The sequence below is a fragment of the Xiphophorus maculatus genome, chromosome 17 (assembly GCF_002775205.1).
Source record: "Xiphophorus maculatus strain JP 163 A chromosome 17, X_maculatus-5.0-male, whole genome shotgun sequence".
In the NCBI taxonomy this organism is placed as follows: Eukaryota; Metazoa; Chordata; class Actinopteri; order Cyprinodontiformes; family Poeciliidae; genus Xiphophorus; species Xiphophorus maculatus.
In genome coordinates, this window is record NC_036459.1 from 2,982,590 (window position 1) to 2,996,405 (window position 13,816).

Here is a 13,816-nt window from a genome sequence, read left to right on the forward strand (position 1 = left end):
TTGTCTGTACAAATTCATTTTATATTTATATACATCGTTTTTGGTGGATCTGAGATCATTTTCTTAAAAAAATGTTACTAAAAATAAACCACAACATACGTTTGTATATTTAACTTGCAAACCCTGATATGTGATTAAAGGAACAAAGGTGGGTTTTATATAACGCAGCACCACAAACATTTCTCTACCAATGTAATCAGTGTTCATAAATTAATGGAAGTAATATTCCTATATAACAAGTGTCAGATTTAAGAAGAATCAACAGATTGGAGATTCCGTTTAATTTATTCATTTTCTTAGCTCTCAAGACCCTAAAATATTTTCTCTAGTTATACTTTGAGTATGAAATATGTCACCAACTACTATTTTATTTTATTACCACCTGTCCCTGTTTACATGTAAGTAAGCATACAGCACCATCTGGTGGACAACCAAATAAAAACAATTTTGTTAGTATAATGTAACGAAATCATAATAAAAAAAACAGTAAGTTAGTTTTCTGTTAATACTTAGTCATTTGTGGGGCACTGGCAGGTTTATTTACACCTTTGTCTTTAGGTAAATAACTGAATTTCCTGAAATTAAAGTTTGACAAATCTTCACTAAAAATATGCTTTATTTTCTTTTTTTTTTAAGAAAATATGTCCAGCTGAAATAAAAATACATTAATTCCTGTGTGGTGTATGGAAATTATACTGGAACTAAAATCATTATGCTTTGGTGCTTTATTTTGTAACTCCACCTTACTGGTGAGCGGATGTTATTACGAAAGTGCGGGATTAAAAAAAACTATTCTGATTGGACGGCCGGCCTTCTCGTAAATATTGACCAATCAGTGAACATATGATACATATAAGTGCTGAAAGTGCAGCCTACGTGGCATCATTTAGATTTTTGTCAGAGTCGAAGTCAGCTTTAACTATTCAACATGTCTGGACGCGGAAAGACCGGCGGCAAAGCCAGAGCTAAGGCCAAGACCCGCTCATCCCGTGCGGGGCTCCAGTTCCCAGTGGGCCGTGTTCACAGGCTGCTGAGGAAAGGAAACTACGCCGAGCGCGTCGGCGCCGGAGCTCCAGTCTATCTGGCGGCGGTGCTCGAGTATCTGACCGCTGAGATCCTGGAGCTGGCTGGAAACGCTGCCCGCGATAACAAGAAGACCAGGATCATCCCCCGTCACCTGCAGCTGGCCGTCCGCAACGACGAGGAGCTCAACAAGCTGCTTGGTGGAGTCACCATCGCTCAGGGTGGTGTTCTCCCCAACATCCAGGCTGTCCTGCTGCCCAAGAAAACCGAGAAAGCAGCCAAGGCCAAGTAAACCGTTACAGCTTCAAAACTACAAACCCAACGGCTCTTTTAAGAGCCACCCACATCTATCTCAAAAGCAAACTCCTCACTTGTATCTACAGGCCATAACATATGCATATGATTTATGCTACAAAATTACAAATTGTTTGTTTTCACCAACATTAGAAGGATGCTATGAAGTTTTTCTTCTTCCTTTAGGTAGTGAGACATGTAGTACTAAATATCTCCTGAAAATTTGAACTATTCCCCAAATATCCTGAAATCAAATGTTGTAAAACACTGAATATACAAGTATAACTTTCTGTATTTTGTCAAAATTTCATAACAATGCTTTGTCTAAAATCCACCAGGTTGGGTTAATGGAACGCTTCTCAGGCTAATGTGACAGAACGCAAGTAAACCAAATATGTAAAATCCATTAATTGGACTAGAGAGTATCAAAATAATTTTTAGATTGCAAATACAGCTCAAAGAGATTCAACATTATACAACATGAGATGGCAAAAAAAAATTAGGATTTAGGAAATTAGGGGAAAAAAAGCTATCAAAAGGATTGAGATCGTTAACTCAAAAAAAATGTAATAAAATAAATTTCAGCACACCTGTTTGTACATTTAACTTGTAAATCCTGATGGTACAGAAGAAGTGTATATAGGCTATGATGTGAATTAAATAATTTTTTTTATTTATTCACAAAAAGCTAGTAATCCATTTTATTTAGACATTGTAATTCTTAGTTTGATTAGTTCTTACGCATTTTATGTTTTTATTATGTAATATTTATTGAGTAGTATTTATTGTGTCTGCTCTTTGGCGTAAGCTTGAGGCGGAAGTAGAAGTATGGCGCCTTGACTGTCTTCTCTTACGTCCGTGACACAAACTTAAAGCCAGACCTTCAGCCTTCTTCGGTCAGTATCGTGATACAACTGAAGCACAATGAGTGGACGTGGAAAGGGAGGTAAAGGACTCGGGAAAGGAGGCGCCAAGCGTCACCGTAAAGTTCTCCGTGATAACATCCAGGGAATCACTAAGCCCGCTATCCGCCGCCTGGCTCGCCGCGGTGGAGTCAAGCGTATCTCCGGTCTCATCTACGAGGAGACCCGCGGTGTGCTCAAGGTTTTCCTGGAGAACGTCATCCGTGATGCCGTCACCTACACCGAGCACGCTAAGAGGAAGACCGTGACCGCCATGGATGTGGTGTACGCTCTCAAGAGGCAGGGCCGCACTCTGTACGGCTTCGGCGGTTAAATCTACCAGCTTCTTGCTACAAACCAACGGCTCTTTTAAGAGCCACCCACACTTCTTAAAGAGACGATTCTGAATTTTAATATTTATTCTCTGCTTCTAAAGACTTGTATTGTGGTATATATGACTGAATTTTATTTTTAACACTAAACACAATTGATTGTTGGAGCTAGAATTATGTATTGATGAATATGACTCTAACCCCATATTGTGTCTGGAAATTGTGATTACTACATAGTACTAAAACATTTATAATGTATAAATCGGGGGATTGTTAGACAGATGTCCAGACAAAAGTCATCCTGGATTGGCAGAGTACTCAACATTCATTCTCAAGTAAATAAAGCCCTACCTCAATTTTTTTTATTTTATAAAGCATTCAAGAAATTCAAAATTATACTTTTGAATAGTTTTTTTTTTCTTCACTCTGAGTATCCAAGAATAATTTACTCAATTAAGGGTAGCTAAGAAACCCTTACTTTCTACCCTTTTTTATAGTAAAAGTGAAACTATGTGGTAAAGCAGCTCCTAAAATTATTGTTCCCAAAAATTACTCAAGTAAATGTGACTGAGTAAATATAATTAATAGATATCCACCTCTGCCATAATATCAGATATTAATAAAATGAAAGGTGGAAAAAATGAAATAATCAACAAAAATCTATGTAAAAAGTCATGGACAACATATCATTAACATGTTATTCAGGTGTCATAAGATTTATTTAATTTGTAAGTTTCAAATGAAAAACTTTGATAGTTTCTTTAACATGTAAAAATATCAATAACTGATGATTTCTGCTTGAACTCTAATATATATATATATATATATATAAAAGGAAACATCAAGGCAGTGCTCTAGAGAGGCTCACAGACACACAAACCTTCCGATGAGCTCAGCCAATCAGAGGCAGGCGACAGCGCACTCTGATTTACATACAGAATCTATAATACTGGTCTCTCTGCCCGTGCTTCTTCAGTCGTTTCTGTTTCCCAGGAACACATCAGAATGCCTGAACCCGCCAAGTCTGCGCCCAAGAAGGGCTCCAAGAAAGCCGTGACCAAGACGGCCGGTAAAGGAGGCAAGAAGAGGAGAAGGACCAGGAAGGAGAGCTACGCCATCTACGTCTACAAGGTGCTGAAGCAGGTCCACCCCGATACCGGCATCTCGTCCAAGGCCATGAGCATCATGAACTCGTTCGTCAACGACATCTTTGAGCGCATCGCCTCCGAGGCTTCCCGTCTGGCTCACTACAACAAGCGCTCCACCATCACCTCCAGGGAGATCCAGACCGCTGTGCGCCTCCTGCTGCCCGGTGAGCTGGCCAAGCACGCCGTGTCTGAGGGCACCAAGGCGGTCACCAAGTACACCAGCTCCAAGTAAACCTGCTGTTTACCATCTAAACCACAAAGGCCCTTTTTAGGGCCACACAAATATAACTTGAAGCAGAAATCCTGTTTATTCCAAAGGCGAAGTTTTGTATTAAATGTATGAAAAGTGTGATGTAAAGTAGAAACAACGTGGGAGTTCCACCCTTTCATGCATCGTAATTGTCTGTTTTCAGTGTTCTCACGTTTAATATTTCTTTTCATTTTGAACCTGTAAAACATTTATACTGATTCCAGTTCCCATATCCGTGGAAGATTTATAGATTTATTAATAAAACCTTTTGAATTTGTTCCATATGGTTTGAAATATTTGTCTTCATTTTGTTACAATTCTCCAATTTGGTCAGTAACTATGATACACAGCAAAATCTGTTATATCCTTAAATTAGCTTATTTGTCATATTTTGAACTTTTTTTGTAATCCATGTTTATTTATATTCAATCTAACTTATCCCAAAAAAATTATTCAATGGAATATAACTGGGAAAACAATTAAGACAGAATTATAGCTTTCAACTAAAAATAAATGCAAGGATTCACAATATAAAATGCAAAATAAAAGGCTATAATTACAAATAACAGGTTCTATTTATTGTAATTCATGTTGCCAAGATAATATCCTTCATTTTGGGGGGGAAAGAATACTAGGACTGGCATGCATTTACTAGTGATTTAGCTTTATTTTGAATTGTGATTTATTTTTTTGATTTCATTTTTACTGGATTCATTAATGGAATAATCACCTTATTCCATTGGAATAATTGCTGGAAGCGCAGGTCGGTCTTTAGTTCTACTTTTTTTTTTTTTAAATGAAAAGGGTCATAAATAGATCACCCTTCATGATTTACATATTAGTAAACACTTAAATTTAAAAATATTCGTCTTAAGGTGTATGTAGGTGGCTCTTAAAAGAGCCGTTGGTTTGTTGAAGCGAGTCAGAAGTCAGTTTAAGCCCTCTCTCCGCGGATACGGCGGGCCAGCTGGATGTCTTTGGGCATGATGGTGACCCTCTTGGCGTGGATGGCGCACAGGTTGGTGTCCTCGAAGAGACCCACCAGGTAAGCCTCGCTGGCCTCCTGCAGAGCCATGACGGCGGAGCTCTGGAAGCGCAGGTCGGTCTTGAAATCCTGAGCGATCTCCCTGACCAGGCGCTGGAAGGGCAGCTTGCGGATCAGCAGCTCGGTGGATTTCTGGTAGCGGCGGATCTCTCGCAGAGCCACGGTGCCGGGCCTGTAACGGTGAGGCTTCTTAACTCCGCCGGTAGCTGGGGCGCTCTTACGGGCAGCTTTGGTTGCCAGCTGCTTCCTGGGAGCCTTTCCTCCGGTGGATTTACGAGCGGTCTGCTTGGTTCTGGCCATGTTATTACTGTTTTCTTCTGGCTGTTTTACAGTGAAGAGATGCTTTCTCATTGAGAACAGCGCTCTTATAAGGAGACTGGCAGCAGGCGGTCACTTCTGATTCGCTGAGGTTGTTGACGTAGTGAGACCAGTCTGACTCAGCTATTGGTTAGATTTGAATTTTCAAAATAAAGCGCGAGAGACGTCTAAATAAAGGAAGAGGGGAAGGGGGGAATGTTACACGTTTAAAGAAAACGTTGAAATTTATATTAATTGATCCTTACACTAGCCACGAAATATTCTACTTTTGAAATGTAACGATTAATACTAACATAATTTTAACTATTGCTCATCACTATAATTATTTGCATCATAAAACATTCTCTTATTATAAAAAGTTGTCTGCACACAAGTACATGCTGTTCCTTTTATCCATTATTTATTTAGTTACTTAGTTATTGTTTGTAGTTGATGTAAGATCTCATTTTCAACAGGACCCTTCAAATACATTAAACAGTATAAATAAATACAAAATATAACACACATATAAACGCATTTGAAAATCTGTACAAGTTAGTTAATAAAATATACTTTACTTTACTGAGCTCCAAGGAGAACTTTATTTGTTAATGAGCTTTACCTTCTAGTGTTAAATATTAGAAAATACAAATATAACAATAAACTACATAAAATGTACTTTAAAAACCCACCTGCTTCTTCTGTTTCATTTGAGTTGGAAATGTTCAGTATCCTTTATAGTTCACACCCTAAATAATAAATATAAATTTAAACCTGTTCAATAAGTTATTTCAGTAGTTTACATCCATCTGTCAAAAAGGACACAATTTTAATCTAAAATTACTCAAAACTTAATTTGCTGCAGTTTTAATACAAGGAGTCAATCTTAAATAATTCTGTATATTACTGTCAGCTTTTTTAAAAGTGATCAATACTTTGAAACAGGCATATTCTAGAATAGTTAATATCAAAATCATAATTGTATTTAGCTGTCCTATGGAGCACAACATTAACATTCAGTCAATCCAGTTGATATATTTGTAAAAATATGTGTATGTTGGAAACAAAAAAACAGATTATTTGTAGGAGTCATGTCTTAATTTGTATAAGTGGTGGCTCTGAAAAGAGCCTTTGGTGCCTTAAGCAGTGGTTGGAGGAGAAAAGTTGTTTACTTCTTGGCCTTCTTCGCTGCGGGTTTTTTGGCTCCCGTTTTCTTGGCTGCAGGCTTCTTAGCAGCCTTTGGCTTCTTAGCGGCGGGCTTTTTAGGGCTCTTTTTGGGGCTCTTCTTGACCACTTTTTTGGGAGATTTCTTGGCTGCTGCCTTCTTTGGGGATTTCTTGGCTGCTGCTTTCTTGGCGGCGGGTTTCTTGGGTGTTGTGGCCTTCTTGGGAGCTGGTTTCTTTGCCTTGGCGGGAGCCTTCTTCTTCACCACCTTCTTGGCCGGTTTGGCGGCTGTGGGCTCCTTCTTAGCGAGCTTGAAGGACCCGGTTGCTCCGGTTCCTTTCGTTTGGCTAAGAGTTCCCTTCGTCACAAGCTTGGTGACGGCGGTGTTGATGCGCTTGTTGGCCTTGGCCACATCGACGCCTTTCCCGGCCAGGACCTTCTTGAGCGCCGCCAGAGAAACTCCCTTGCGCTCCTTGGAGTCGGCCACGGCGGCCACGATGAGTTTGGGTAGGCTGGGTCCATCTTTCTTAGCCTTGGTACCGGACTTCTTCTTCGGTGCTTTAGCCGGGGCTTTAGCCGGTGCGGCTGCTGGAGCTACTTCTGCCATGATTCTCAGTTACTGTTAGTGATTCTCTGTTGTCGTCCAGCAGGAGGCGGAACTTATAAAATTCATGAGAACCGTAAAGAGACAACTCAGGCCGCCGCTCTGCTGCCGTCTGAAATGCGTCCCCATTTGTGCTTTCTTCGCCACATTTAAGGCTTTAAATCTCCACTAAAGTGGCGTTTTCTATCTTAATTATCATTGTAACGGAAAGACAACTGTTCTCTCTCTACAATAAGGCCATATTTGCCTGACAGGATTTTCTCTTTTTGATCCAGGAGCGCTGGAAGGTGTCAGAATCTCTTTAATTCTGTGCATCGAGTAGCGAGTTTTCCCCACATTTCTTCTCCTAAAACATCTAAAATCATTTTGCGGAAGACATAATCGCGGTGCTGTCGATAAAAAAGAAGGTTGCGGACAAAATAAAAGTATTTTGGTTGTCATGTTTAGATTATATGGGTATTAAATAGGAATGGTTTTCCCGACAGTAAACACACAGAAACTGTCTATGAATAAACCAGTCAGGATTCCTCTCCTGGAAGAATCCAATAGCAATGACTTATATCCCATCAAATAAATAATCAAAACAAATATTATCAGAATTTTATACCAGATTTTGATGTAGAAGTTCACATACGCAGTATGTGTTCATTTTTTTGGGAGTAGAAAATAGATTTATTTCCTCATTATATTATATAATTTGCATTTACAAATCAGATTGATGGACTCATTTAACAAATGTTAACTGAAAAATCTTTGCATATTTACACTCCTGTAGACTTTTATGTTATTTAAAGTCTCCCAAATTGAATTGATAGTCACAAGTAAAACATTTCAAGATATTGATTAGTAGTATTTAATGCAGCATTTAATGCAATTTTTAAAAAATGAGGGGTGGATAGTTTAGGGCACAACACTTAGACTTTTATGACGTCATTCAGATCATTTTTGACATGAGTGAAATTTTATTTCTCAGGTGAATGGTATTACATATATTAAGAGTTAGAATGTGTTTTGCTTCTATTGGAAATCTGTTTCAGCGATAGACAGATATGGATTTGGAATAATTTTCTCAACCTATACAGAAATGAAAATCAAAGTATATTTGTACAATCTGTTTTAAATGGTTGAGTAACTCCACTACGCAGTCAGCAAAACGGAAATAAATGAAAACCAGACTTCTAATAGGATGATCATAAAATTAGCTGGTGGTTTTCAACATTGGAGGAATCGGTGAAATATGAAGCAGCTGTTCGCTTCCATCAAGCGAGTATTGTCTGATCAACGTCCTTCTATTAATACTTGTAATAAATAATAATAAATAATTTCAACATTTGTTTTATTCTGAATTAAACAGTTTTTTTAGATTAAAGAAACATGGTAGAAAGTAGTTTGAGAAATTTTGGTGTTTGAAATGGAACATTGTAATTTTTCTCCAGTTTTAATGGCAAAACAAAAATGTAGGATGAAAGGATTTGTTCAATATTTAACACTTTAGCTTTTCTGCAATTTCTACACAACTACATAAGGACTTTTGATTCAAGTTGTATTTGTGTGGCCTGATAGCAAGATATTATCTTGGCCGCATGAATTTCAATAAATAGAACCTGTTATTTCAATTATAGCCTTTGGTTTTGTTTTTTATATTGTGATTCCTTGCATTTATTTTTAGTTTTAAGCTATAATTCTATTTTTTTCCCAGTTATATTCCATTGAACTTTTCTTTTTTGGATGATTACAGTTAGATTGTTTTAATATAAACTGAACATGGATTACAAAACTTAAGAGGTTCAACACAGATGTAAAATAACTAACTTAAGGATATATATTAGATTAAGACATTTTCGCTGTGTATCATAGTTACAATTCTCCATTTTGGTCAGTTGGTTCTGGAACCAAAAGACAAATATTTCAAACCATATGGAACAAATTCAAAAGGTTTTATTAATAAATCTATAAATCTTCCATGGATATGGGAACTGGAATCAGTATAAATGTTTTACAGGTTCAAAATGAAAAGAAATATTAAACGTGAGAACACTGAAAACAGACAATTACGATGCATGAAAGGGTGGAACTCCCACGTTGTTTCTACTTTACATCACACTTTTCATACATTTAATACAAAACTTCGCCTTTGGAATAAACAGGATTTCTGCTTCAAGTTATATTTGTGTGGCCCTAAAAAGGGCCTTTGTGGTTTAGATGGTAAACAGCAGGTTTACTTGGAGCTGGTGTACTTGGTGACCGCCTTGGTGCCCTCAGACACGGCGTGCTTGGCCAGCTCACCGGGCAGCAGGAGGCGCACGGCCGTCTGGATCTCCCTGGAGGTGATGGTGGAGCGCTTGTTGTAGTGAGCCAGACGGGAAGCCTCGGAGGCGATGCGCTCAAAGATGTCGTTGACGAACGAGTTCATGATGCTCATGGCCTTGGACGAGATGCCGGTATCGGGGTGGACCTGCTTCAGCACCTTGTAGACGTAGATGGCGTAGCTCTCCTTCCTGGTCTTTCTCTTCTTCTTGCCTCCTTTACCGGCCGTCTTGGTCACGGCTTTCTTGGAGCCCTTCTTGGGAGTGTAACAGATGGTATCAATGAGTCTCGGAAGTCGTTCAGGTGGGTCTCAACCAGATATTTTATTTTTTTATTCTGGGGGAAGAAGGGAAAACAAATGAACAACCTCCTCAACTCCTTCTCCCTGCACTCCAGCTCTAAAATGTGAAAATAAAAACAATGTTCAACCGGGCTGTGCTGGACTAGCACCGGTCGTTCGCGCCAAAATGAAAAGGAAATTATAATAAAACTGTTTATAAAAAAAAACCTACAATGACGGTCACAACTGCAAAATAACACACTAACAAACAATAATAAACAACATATGGTAAAGACATCAACATGAACAACATCCATACAGAAAAACAAACATATCTCAGCAGCTAACTTTCCTCTGACTTACCCACAGCAGCACAGAACAACGCTCTGAGGGAAAAAGGGGGGGCAGAGGAGCTATGAGGGCTGGAGTAAACTACGGAAGCCCAGGAAACACAAACGAGGCGGAGAGCAGAAGGGCGACCCCCGCAGGCAAAAACAACAAAATAAATAAAAATAACTGAATAAGATAAAATTCACAAATTCTCAATATAAAATGAATAAGAAATAATAATTTAACAAAGAAACACATTTGTAACTCTGTTACAGGAGCAGATTTTGCGGGTTCAGGCATCCTGATGTGTTCCTGGGAAACAGCAGAGAATGAGGAGGCTCGGCACAAACTACTATTTACAGAGGCTGCATGTAAATGTGAGCGCGCTGACGCCTGCCTCCGATTGGCTGAGCTCATCGGTAGGTTAGTGTGTCTGTGAGCTGTGAGCCTCTCTAGAGCAGTGGTCCCCAACCATCGGGCCGCGGACCGGTACCGGTACGCGTACCAATTGGTACCGGGCCGCGCAAGAAATAATGAACTACTTCCGGATCTCTTATTTTGAAAATCCTAAACCGGATTTTACCTGTTACGTCTTGCGCGTCAAAATTGAGCCAACTTGCAGCAGAATGAGTAATAAAACAACATCAGAGTACAGTGAACCCTCGCTATTTCGCGGTTCCGCTGCTTCATGGATTTGCATTGCACATTGTGTTCTGCATCCTGATTGGCTAAACAGTCTCTCCGCTTCTTCTCTACCTGTGTGTCAACAACGTTGCGGTTTAATATGTACACGTATGTAAAACAGCTTGCTTAATTTAACACAATCGATGGTGGCATGTCGGTTTATAAGAATCTTTTTGCCCAGAAGAAAAAAGAGCGACAACAGCTGCCGATAACTATGTTCTTCTCTCGACAAAACACACCTGCACCGCGGGCTTTAGAAGAAAAAACCGCTACAGAGCGGAGTCAGGCTGCAGCGGCTCAGTCAGAAGTGAAATACACGTGAGTCTCTATTTGTCCTACTGTACTTTGTTTTGGGGTTTTTTCATAATCATTTTTTATTTTCTCCTGTTCTAATTCAATAACTCAGGTCGCGGTGGGGCGACGCTGATCTCCGCAATTCGGGCAGGGAATCCGCTTTCAGTTCATATTAAAATTATTATTTTACAGTACAGTAGTTATTTGTATTTGGTTTCAATGTATTATGGAGTATTTTATTGTATAATAAATGTAAAAAAATAAAGGTTCCTACTTTGTGGATTTCGCCTATCGCGGGTGGTTGGGGACCGCTGCTCTAGAGCACTGCGTTGATGATTCCTTTTATATATATATATATATATATATATATATATATATATATATATATATATATATATTTTAGAGTTCAAGCAGAAATCATCAGTTATTGATATTTTTACATGTTAAAGAAACTATCAAAGTTTTTCATTTGAAACTTACAAATTAAATAAATCTTATGACACCTGAATAACATGTTAATGATATGTTGTCCATGACTTTTTACATAGATTTTTGTTGATTATTTCATTTTTTCCACCTTTCATTTTATTAATATCTGATATTATGGCAGAGGTGGATATCTATTAATTATATTTACTCAGTCACATTTACTTGAGTAATTTTTGGGAACAATAATTTTAGGAGCTGCTTTACCACATAGTTTCACTTTTACTATAAAAAAGGGTAGAAAGTAAGGGTTTCTTAGCTACCCTTAATTGAGTAAATTATTCTTGGATACTCAGAGTGAAGAAAAAAAACTATTCAAAAGTATAATTTTGAATTTCTTGAATGCTTTATAAAATAAAAAAAATTGAGGTAGGGCTTTATTTACTTGAGAATGAATGTTGAGTACTCTGCCAATCCAGGATGACTTTTGTCTGGACATCTGTCCAACAATCCCCCGATTTATACATTATAAATGTTTTAGTACTATGTAGTAATCACAATTTCCAGACACAATATGGGGTTAGAGTCATATTCATCAATACATAATTCTAGCTCCAACAATCAATTGTGTTTAGTGTTAAAAATAAAATTCAGTCATATATACCACAATACAAGTCTTTAGAAGCAGAGAATAAATATTAAAATTCAGAATCGTCTCTTTAAGAAGTGTGGGTGGCTCTTAAAAGAGCCGTTGGTTTGTAGCAAGAAGCTGGTAGATTTAACCGCCGAAGCCGTACAGAGTGCGGCCCTGCCTCTTGAGAGCGTACACCACATCCATGGCGGTCACGGTCTTCCTCTTGGCGTGCTCGGTGTAGGTGACGGCATCACGGATAACGTTCTCCAGGAAAACCTTGAGCACACCGCGGGTCTCCTCGTAGATGAGACCGGAGATACGCTTGACTCCACCGCGGCGAGCCAGGCGGCGGATAGCGGGCTTAGTGATTCCCTGGATGTTATCACGGAGAACTTTACGGTGACGCTTGGCGCCTCCTTTCCCGAGTCCTTTACCTCCCTTTCCACGTCCACTCATTGTGCTTCAGTTGTATCACGATACTGACCGAAGAAGGCTGAAGGTCTGGCTTTAAGTTTGTGTCACGGACGTAAGAGAAGACAGTCAAGGCGCCATACTTCTACTTCCGCCTCAAGCTTACGCCAAAGAGCAGACACAATAAATACTACTCAATAAATATTACATAATAAAAACATAAAATGCGTAAGAACTAATCAAACTAAGAATTACAATGTCTAAATAAAATGGATTACTAGCTTTTTGTGAATAAGTTGAAAAAATTATTTAATTCACATCATAGCCTATATACACTTCTTCTGTACCATCAGGATTTACAAGTTAAATGTACAAACAGGTGTGTTGAAATTTATTTTATTACAATTTTTTGAGTCAACGATCTCAATCCTTTCGATAGCTTTAATTTTTTATTTTTTAACAAATCCTAATGTTTTTGCCATCTCATGTTGTATAATGTTGAATCTGAGCTGTATTTGCAATCTAAAAATTATTTTTGATACTCTCTAGTCCAATTAATGGATTTTACATATTTGGTTTACTTGCGTTCTGTCACATTAGCCTGAGAAGCGTTCCATTAACCCAACCTGGTGGATTTTAGACAAAGCATTGTTATGAAATTTTGACAAAATACAGAAAGTTATACTTGTATATTCAGTGTTTTACAACATTTGATTTCAGGATATTTGGGGAATAGTTCAAATTTTCAGGAGATATTTAGTACTACATGTCTCACTACCTAAAGGAAGAAGAAAAACTTCATAGCATCCTTCTAATGTTGGTGAAAACAAACAATTTGTAATTTTGTAGCATAAATCATATGCATATGTTATGGCCTGTAGATACAAGTGAGGAGTTTGCTTTTGAGATAGATGTGGGTGGCTCTTAAAAGAGCCGTTGGGTTTGTAGTTTTGAAGCTGTAACGGTTTACTTGGCCTTGGCTGCTTTCTCGGTTTTCTTGGGCAGCAGAACAGCCTGGATGTTGGGGAGAACACCACCCTGAGCGATGGTGACTCCACCAAGCAGCTTGTTGAGCTCCTCATCGTTGCGGACGGCCAGCTGCAGGTGACGGGGGATGATCCTGGTCTTCTTGTTATCGCGGGCAGCGTTTCCAGCCAGCTCCAGGATCTCAGCGGTCAGATACTCGAGCACCGCCGCCAGATAGACTGGAGCTCCGGCGCCGACGCGCTCGGCGTAGTTTCCTTTCCTCAGCAGCCTGTGAACACGGCCCACTGGGAACTGGAGCCCCGCACGGGATGAGCGGGTCTTGGCCTTAGCTCTGGCTTTGCCTCCGGTCTTTCCACGTCCAGACATGTTCTTCTATATGTTTTCTTTCTTTACAGATGAAGATA

At 39.0% G+C, this 13,816-nt stretch overlaps 8 protein-coding genes across 8 annotated transcripts; 3 read left to right on the top strand and 5 right to left on the bottom strand.

Annotated features, from left to right (window-relative positions):
• Positions 1-928: 928 nt before the first annotated feature.
• Positions 929-1,690, top strand: LOC111611820 (histone H2A). Its single transcript, XM_023350036.1, has one exon. It carries the CDS (start codon positions 929-931, stop codon positions 1,313-1,315), a length of 387 nt encoding a protein of 128 aa, XP_023205804.1. The 3' UTR covers positions 1,316-1,690.
• Positions 1,691-2,241: 551 nt separating this feature from the next.
• On the top strand, positions 2,242-2,829 carry LOC111611823 (histone H4). The gene has a single exon (XM_023350040.1). It carries the CDS (start codon positions 2,242-2,244, stop codon positions 2,551-2,553), a length of 312 nt encoding a protein of 103 aa, XP_023205808.1. The 3' UTR covers positions 2,554-2,829.
• A 716-nt stretch (positions 2,830-3,545) lies between these two features.
• Positions 3,546-4,202, top strand: LOC102228754 (histone H2B 1/2). Its single transcript, XM_005812252.3, has one exon. The coding sequence runs from the start codon at positions 3,557-3,559 to the stop codon at positions 3,929-3,931; it is 375 nt and encodes a 124-aa protein (XP_005812309.1). The 5' UTR covers positions 3,546-3,556; the 3' UTR covers positions 3,932-4,202.
• Positions 4,203-4,821: 619 nt separating this feature from the next.
• LOC111611819 (histone H3) lies at positions 4,822-5,294 on the bottom strand. Its single transcript, XM_023350035.1, has one exon. It carries the CDS (start codon positions 5,292-5,294, stop codon positions 4,884-4,886), a length of 411 nt encoding a protein of 136 aa, XP_023205803.1. The 3' UTR covers positions 4,822-4,883.
• Positions 5,295-5,715: 421 nt separating this feature from the next.
• Positions 5,716-7,094, bottom strand: LOC102231633 (histone H1-like). Its single transcript, XM_014473770.2, has one exon. The coding sequence runs from the start codon at positions 7,060-7,062 to the stop codon at positions 6,460-6,462; it is 603 nt and encodes a 200-aa protein (XP_014329256.1). The 5' UTR covers positions 7,063-7,094; the 3' UTR covers positions 5,716-6,459.
• Positions 7,095-9,036: 1,942 nt separating this feature from the next.
• On the bottom strand, positions 9,037-10,666 carry LOC102231891 (histone H2B 1/2-like). The gene is made up of 2 exons (XM_023350619.1): positions 10,630-10,666; positions 9,037-9,675 (listed from the first exon to the last, which is right to left on the bottom strand). The coding sequence occupies exons 1-2, from the start codon at positions 10,664-10,666 to the stop codon at positions 9,278-9,280; spliced, it is 435 nt and encodes a 144-aa protein (XP_023206387.1). The 3' UTR covers positions 9,037-9,277.
• Positions 10,667-11,912: 1,246 nt separating this feature from the next.
• LOC102229019 (histone H4) lies at positions 11,913-12,470 on the bottom strand. The gene has a single exon (XM_005812253.2). It carries the CDS (start codon positions 12,468-12,470, stop codon positions 12,159-12,161), a length of 312 nt encoding a protein of 103 aa, XP_005812310.1. The 3' UTR covers positions 11,913-12,158.
• A 395-nt stretch (positions 12,471-12,865) lies between these two features.
• On the bottom strand, positions 12,866-13,778 carry LOC102229281 (histone H2A). Its single transcript, XM_023350038.1, has one exon. The coding sequence runs from the start codon at positions 13,776-13,778 to the stop codon at positions 13,392-13,394; it is 387 nt and encodes a 128-aa protein (XP_023205806.1). The 3' UTR covers positions 12,866-13,391.
• Positions 13,779-13,816: the final 38 nt, after the last annotated feature.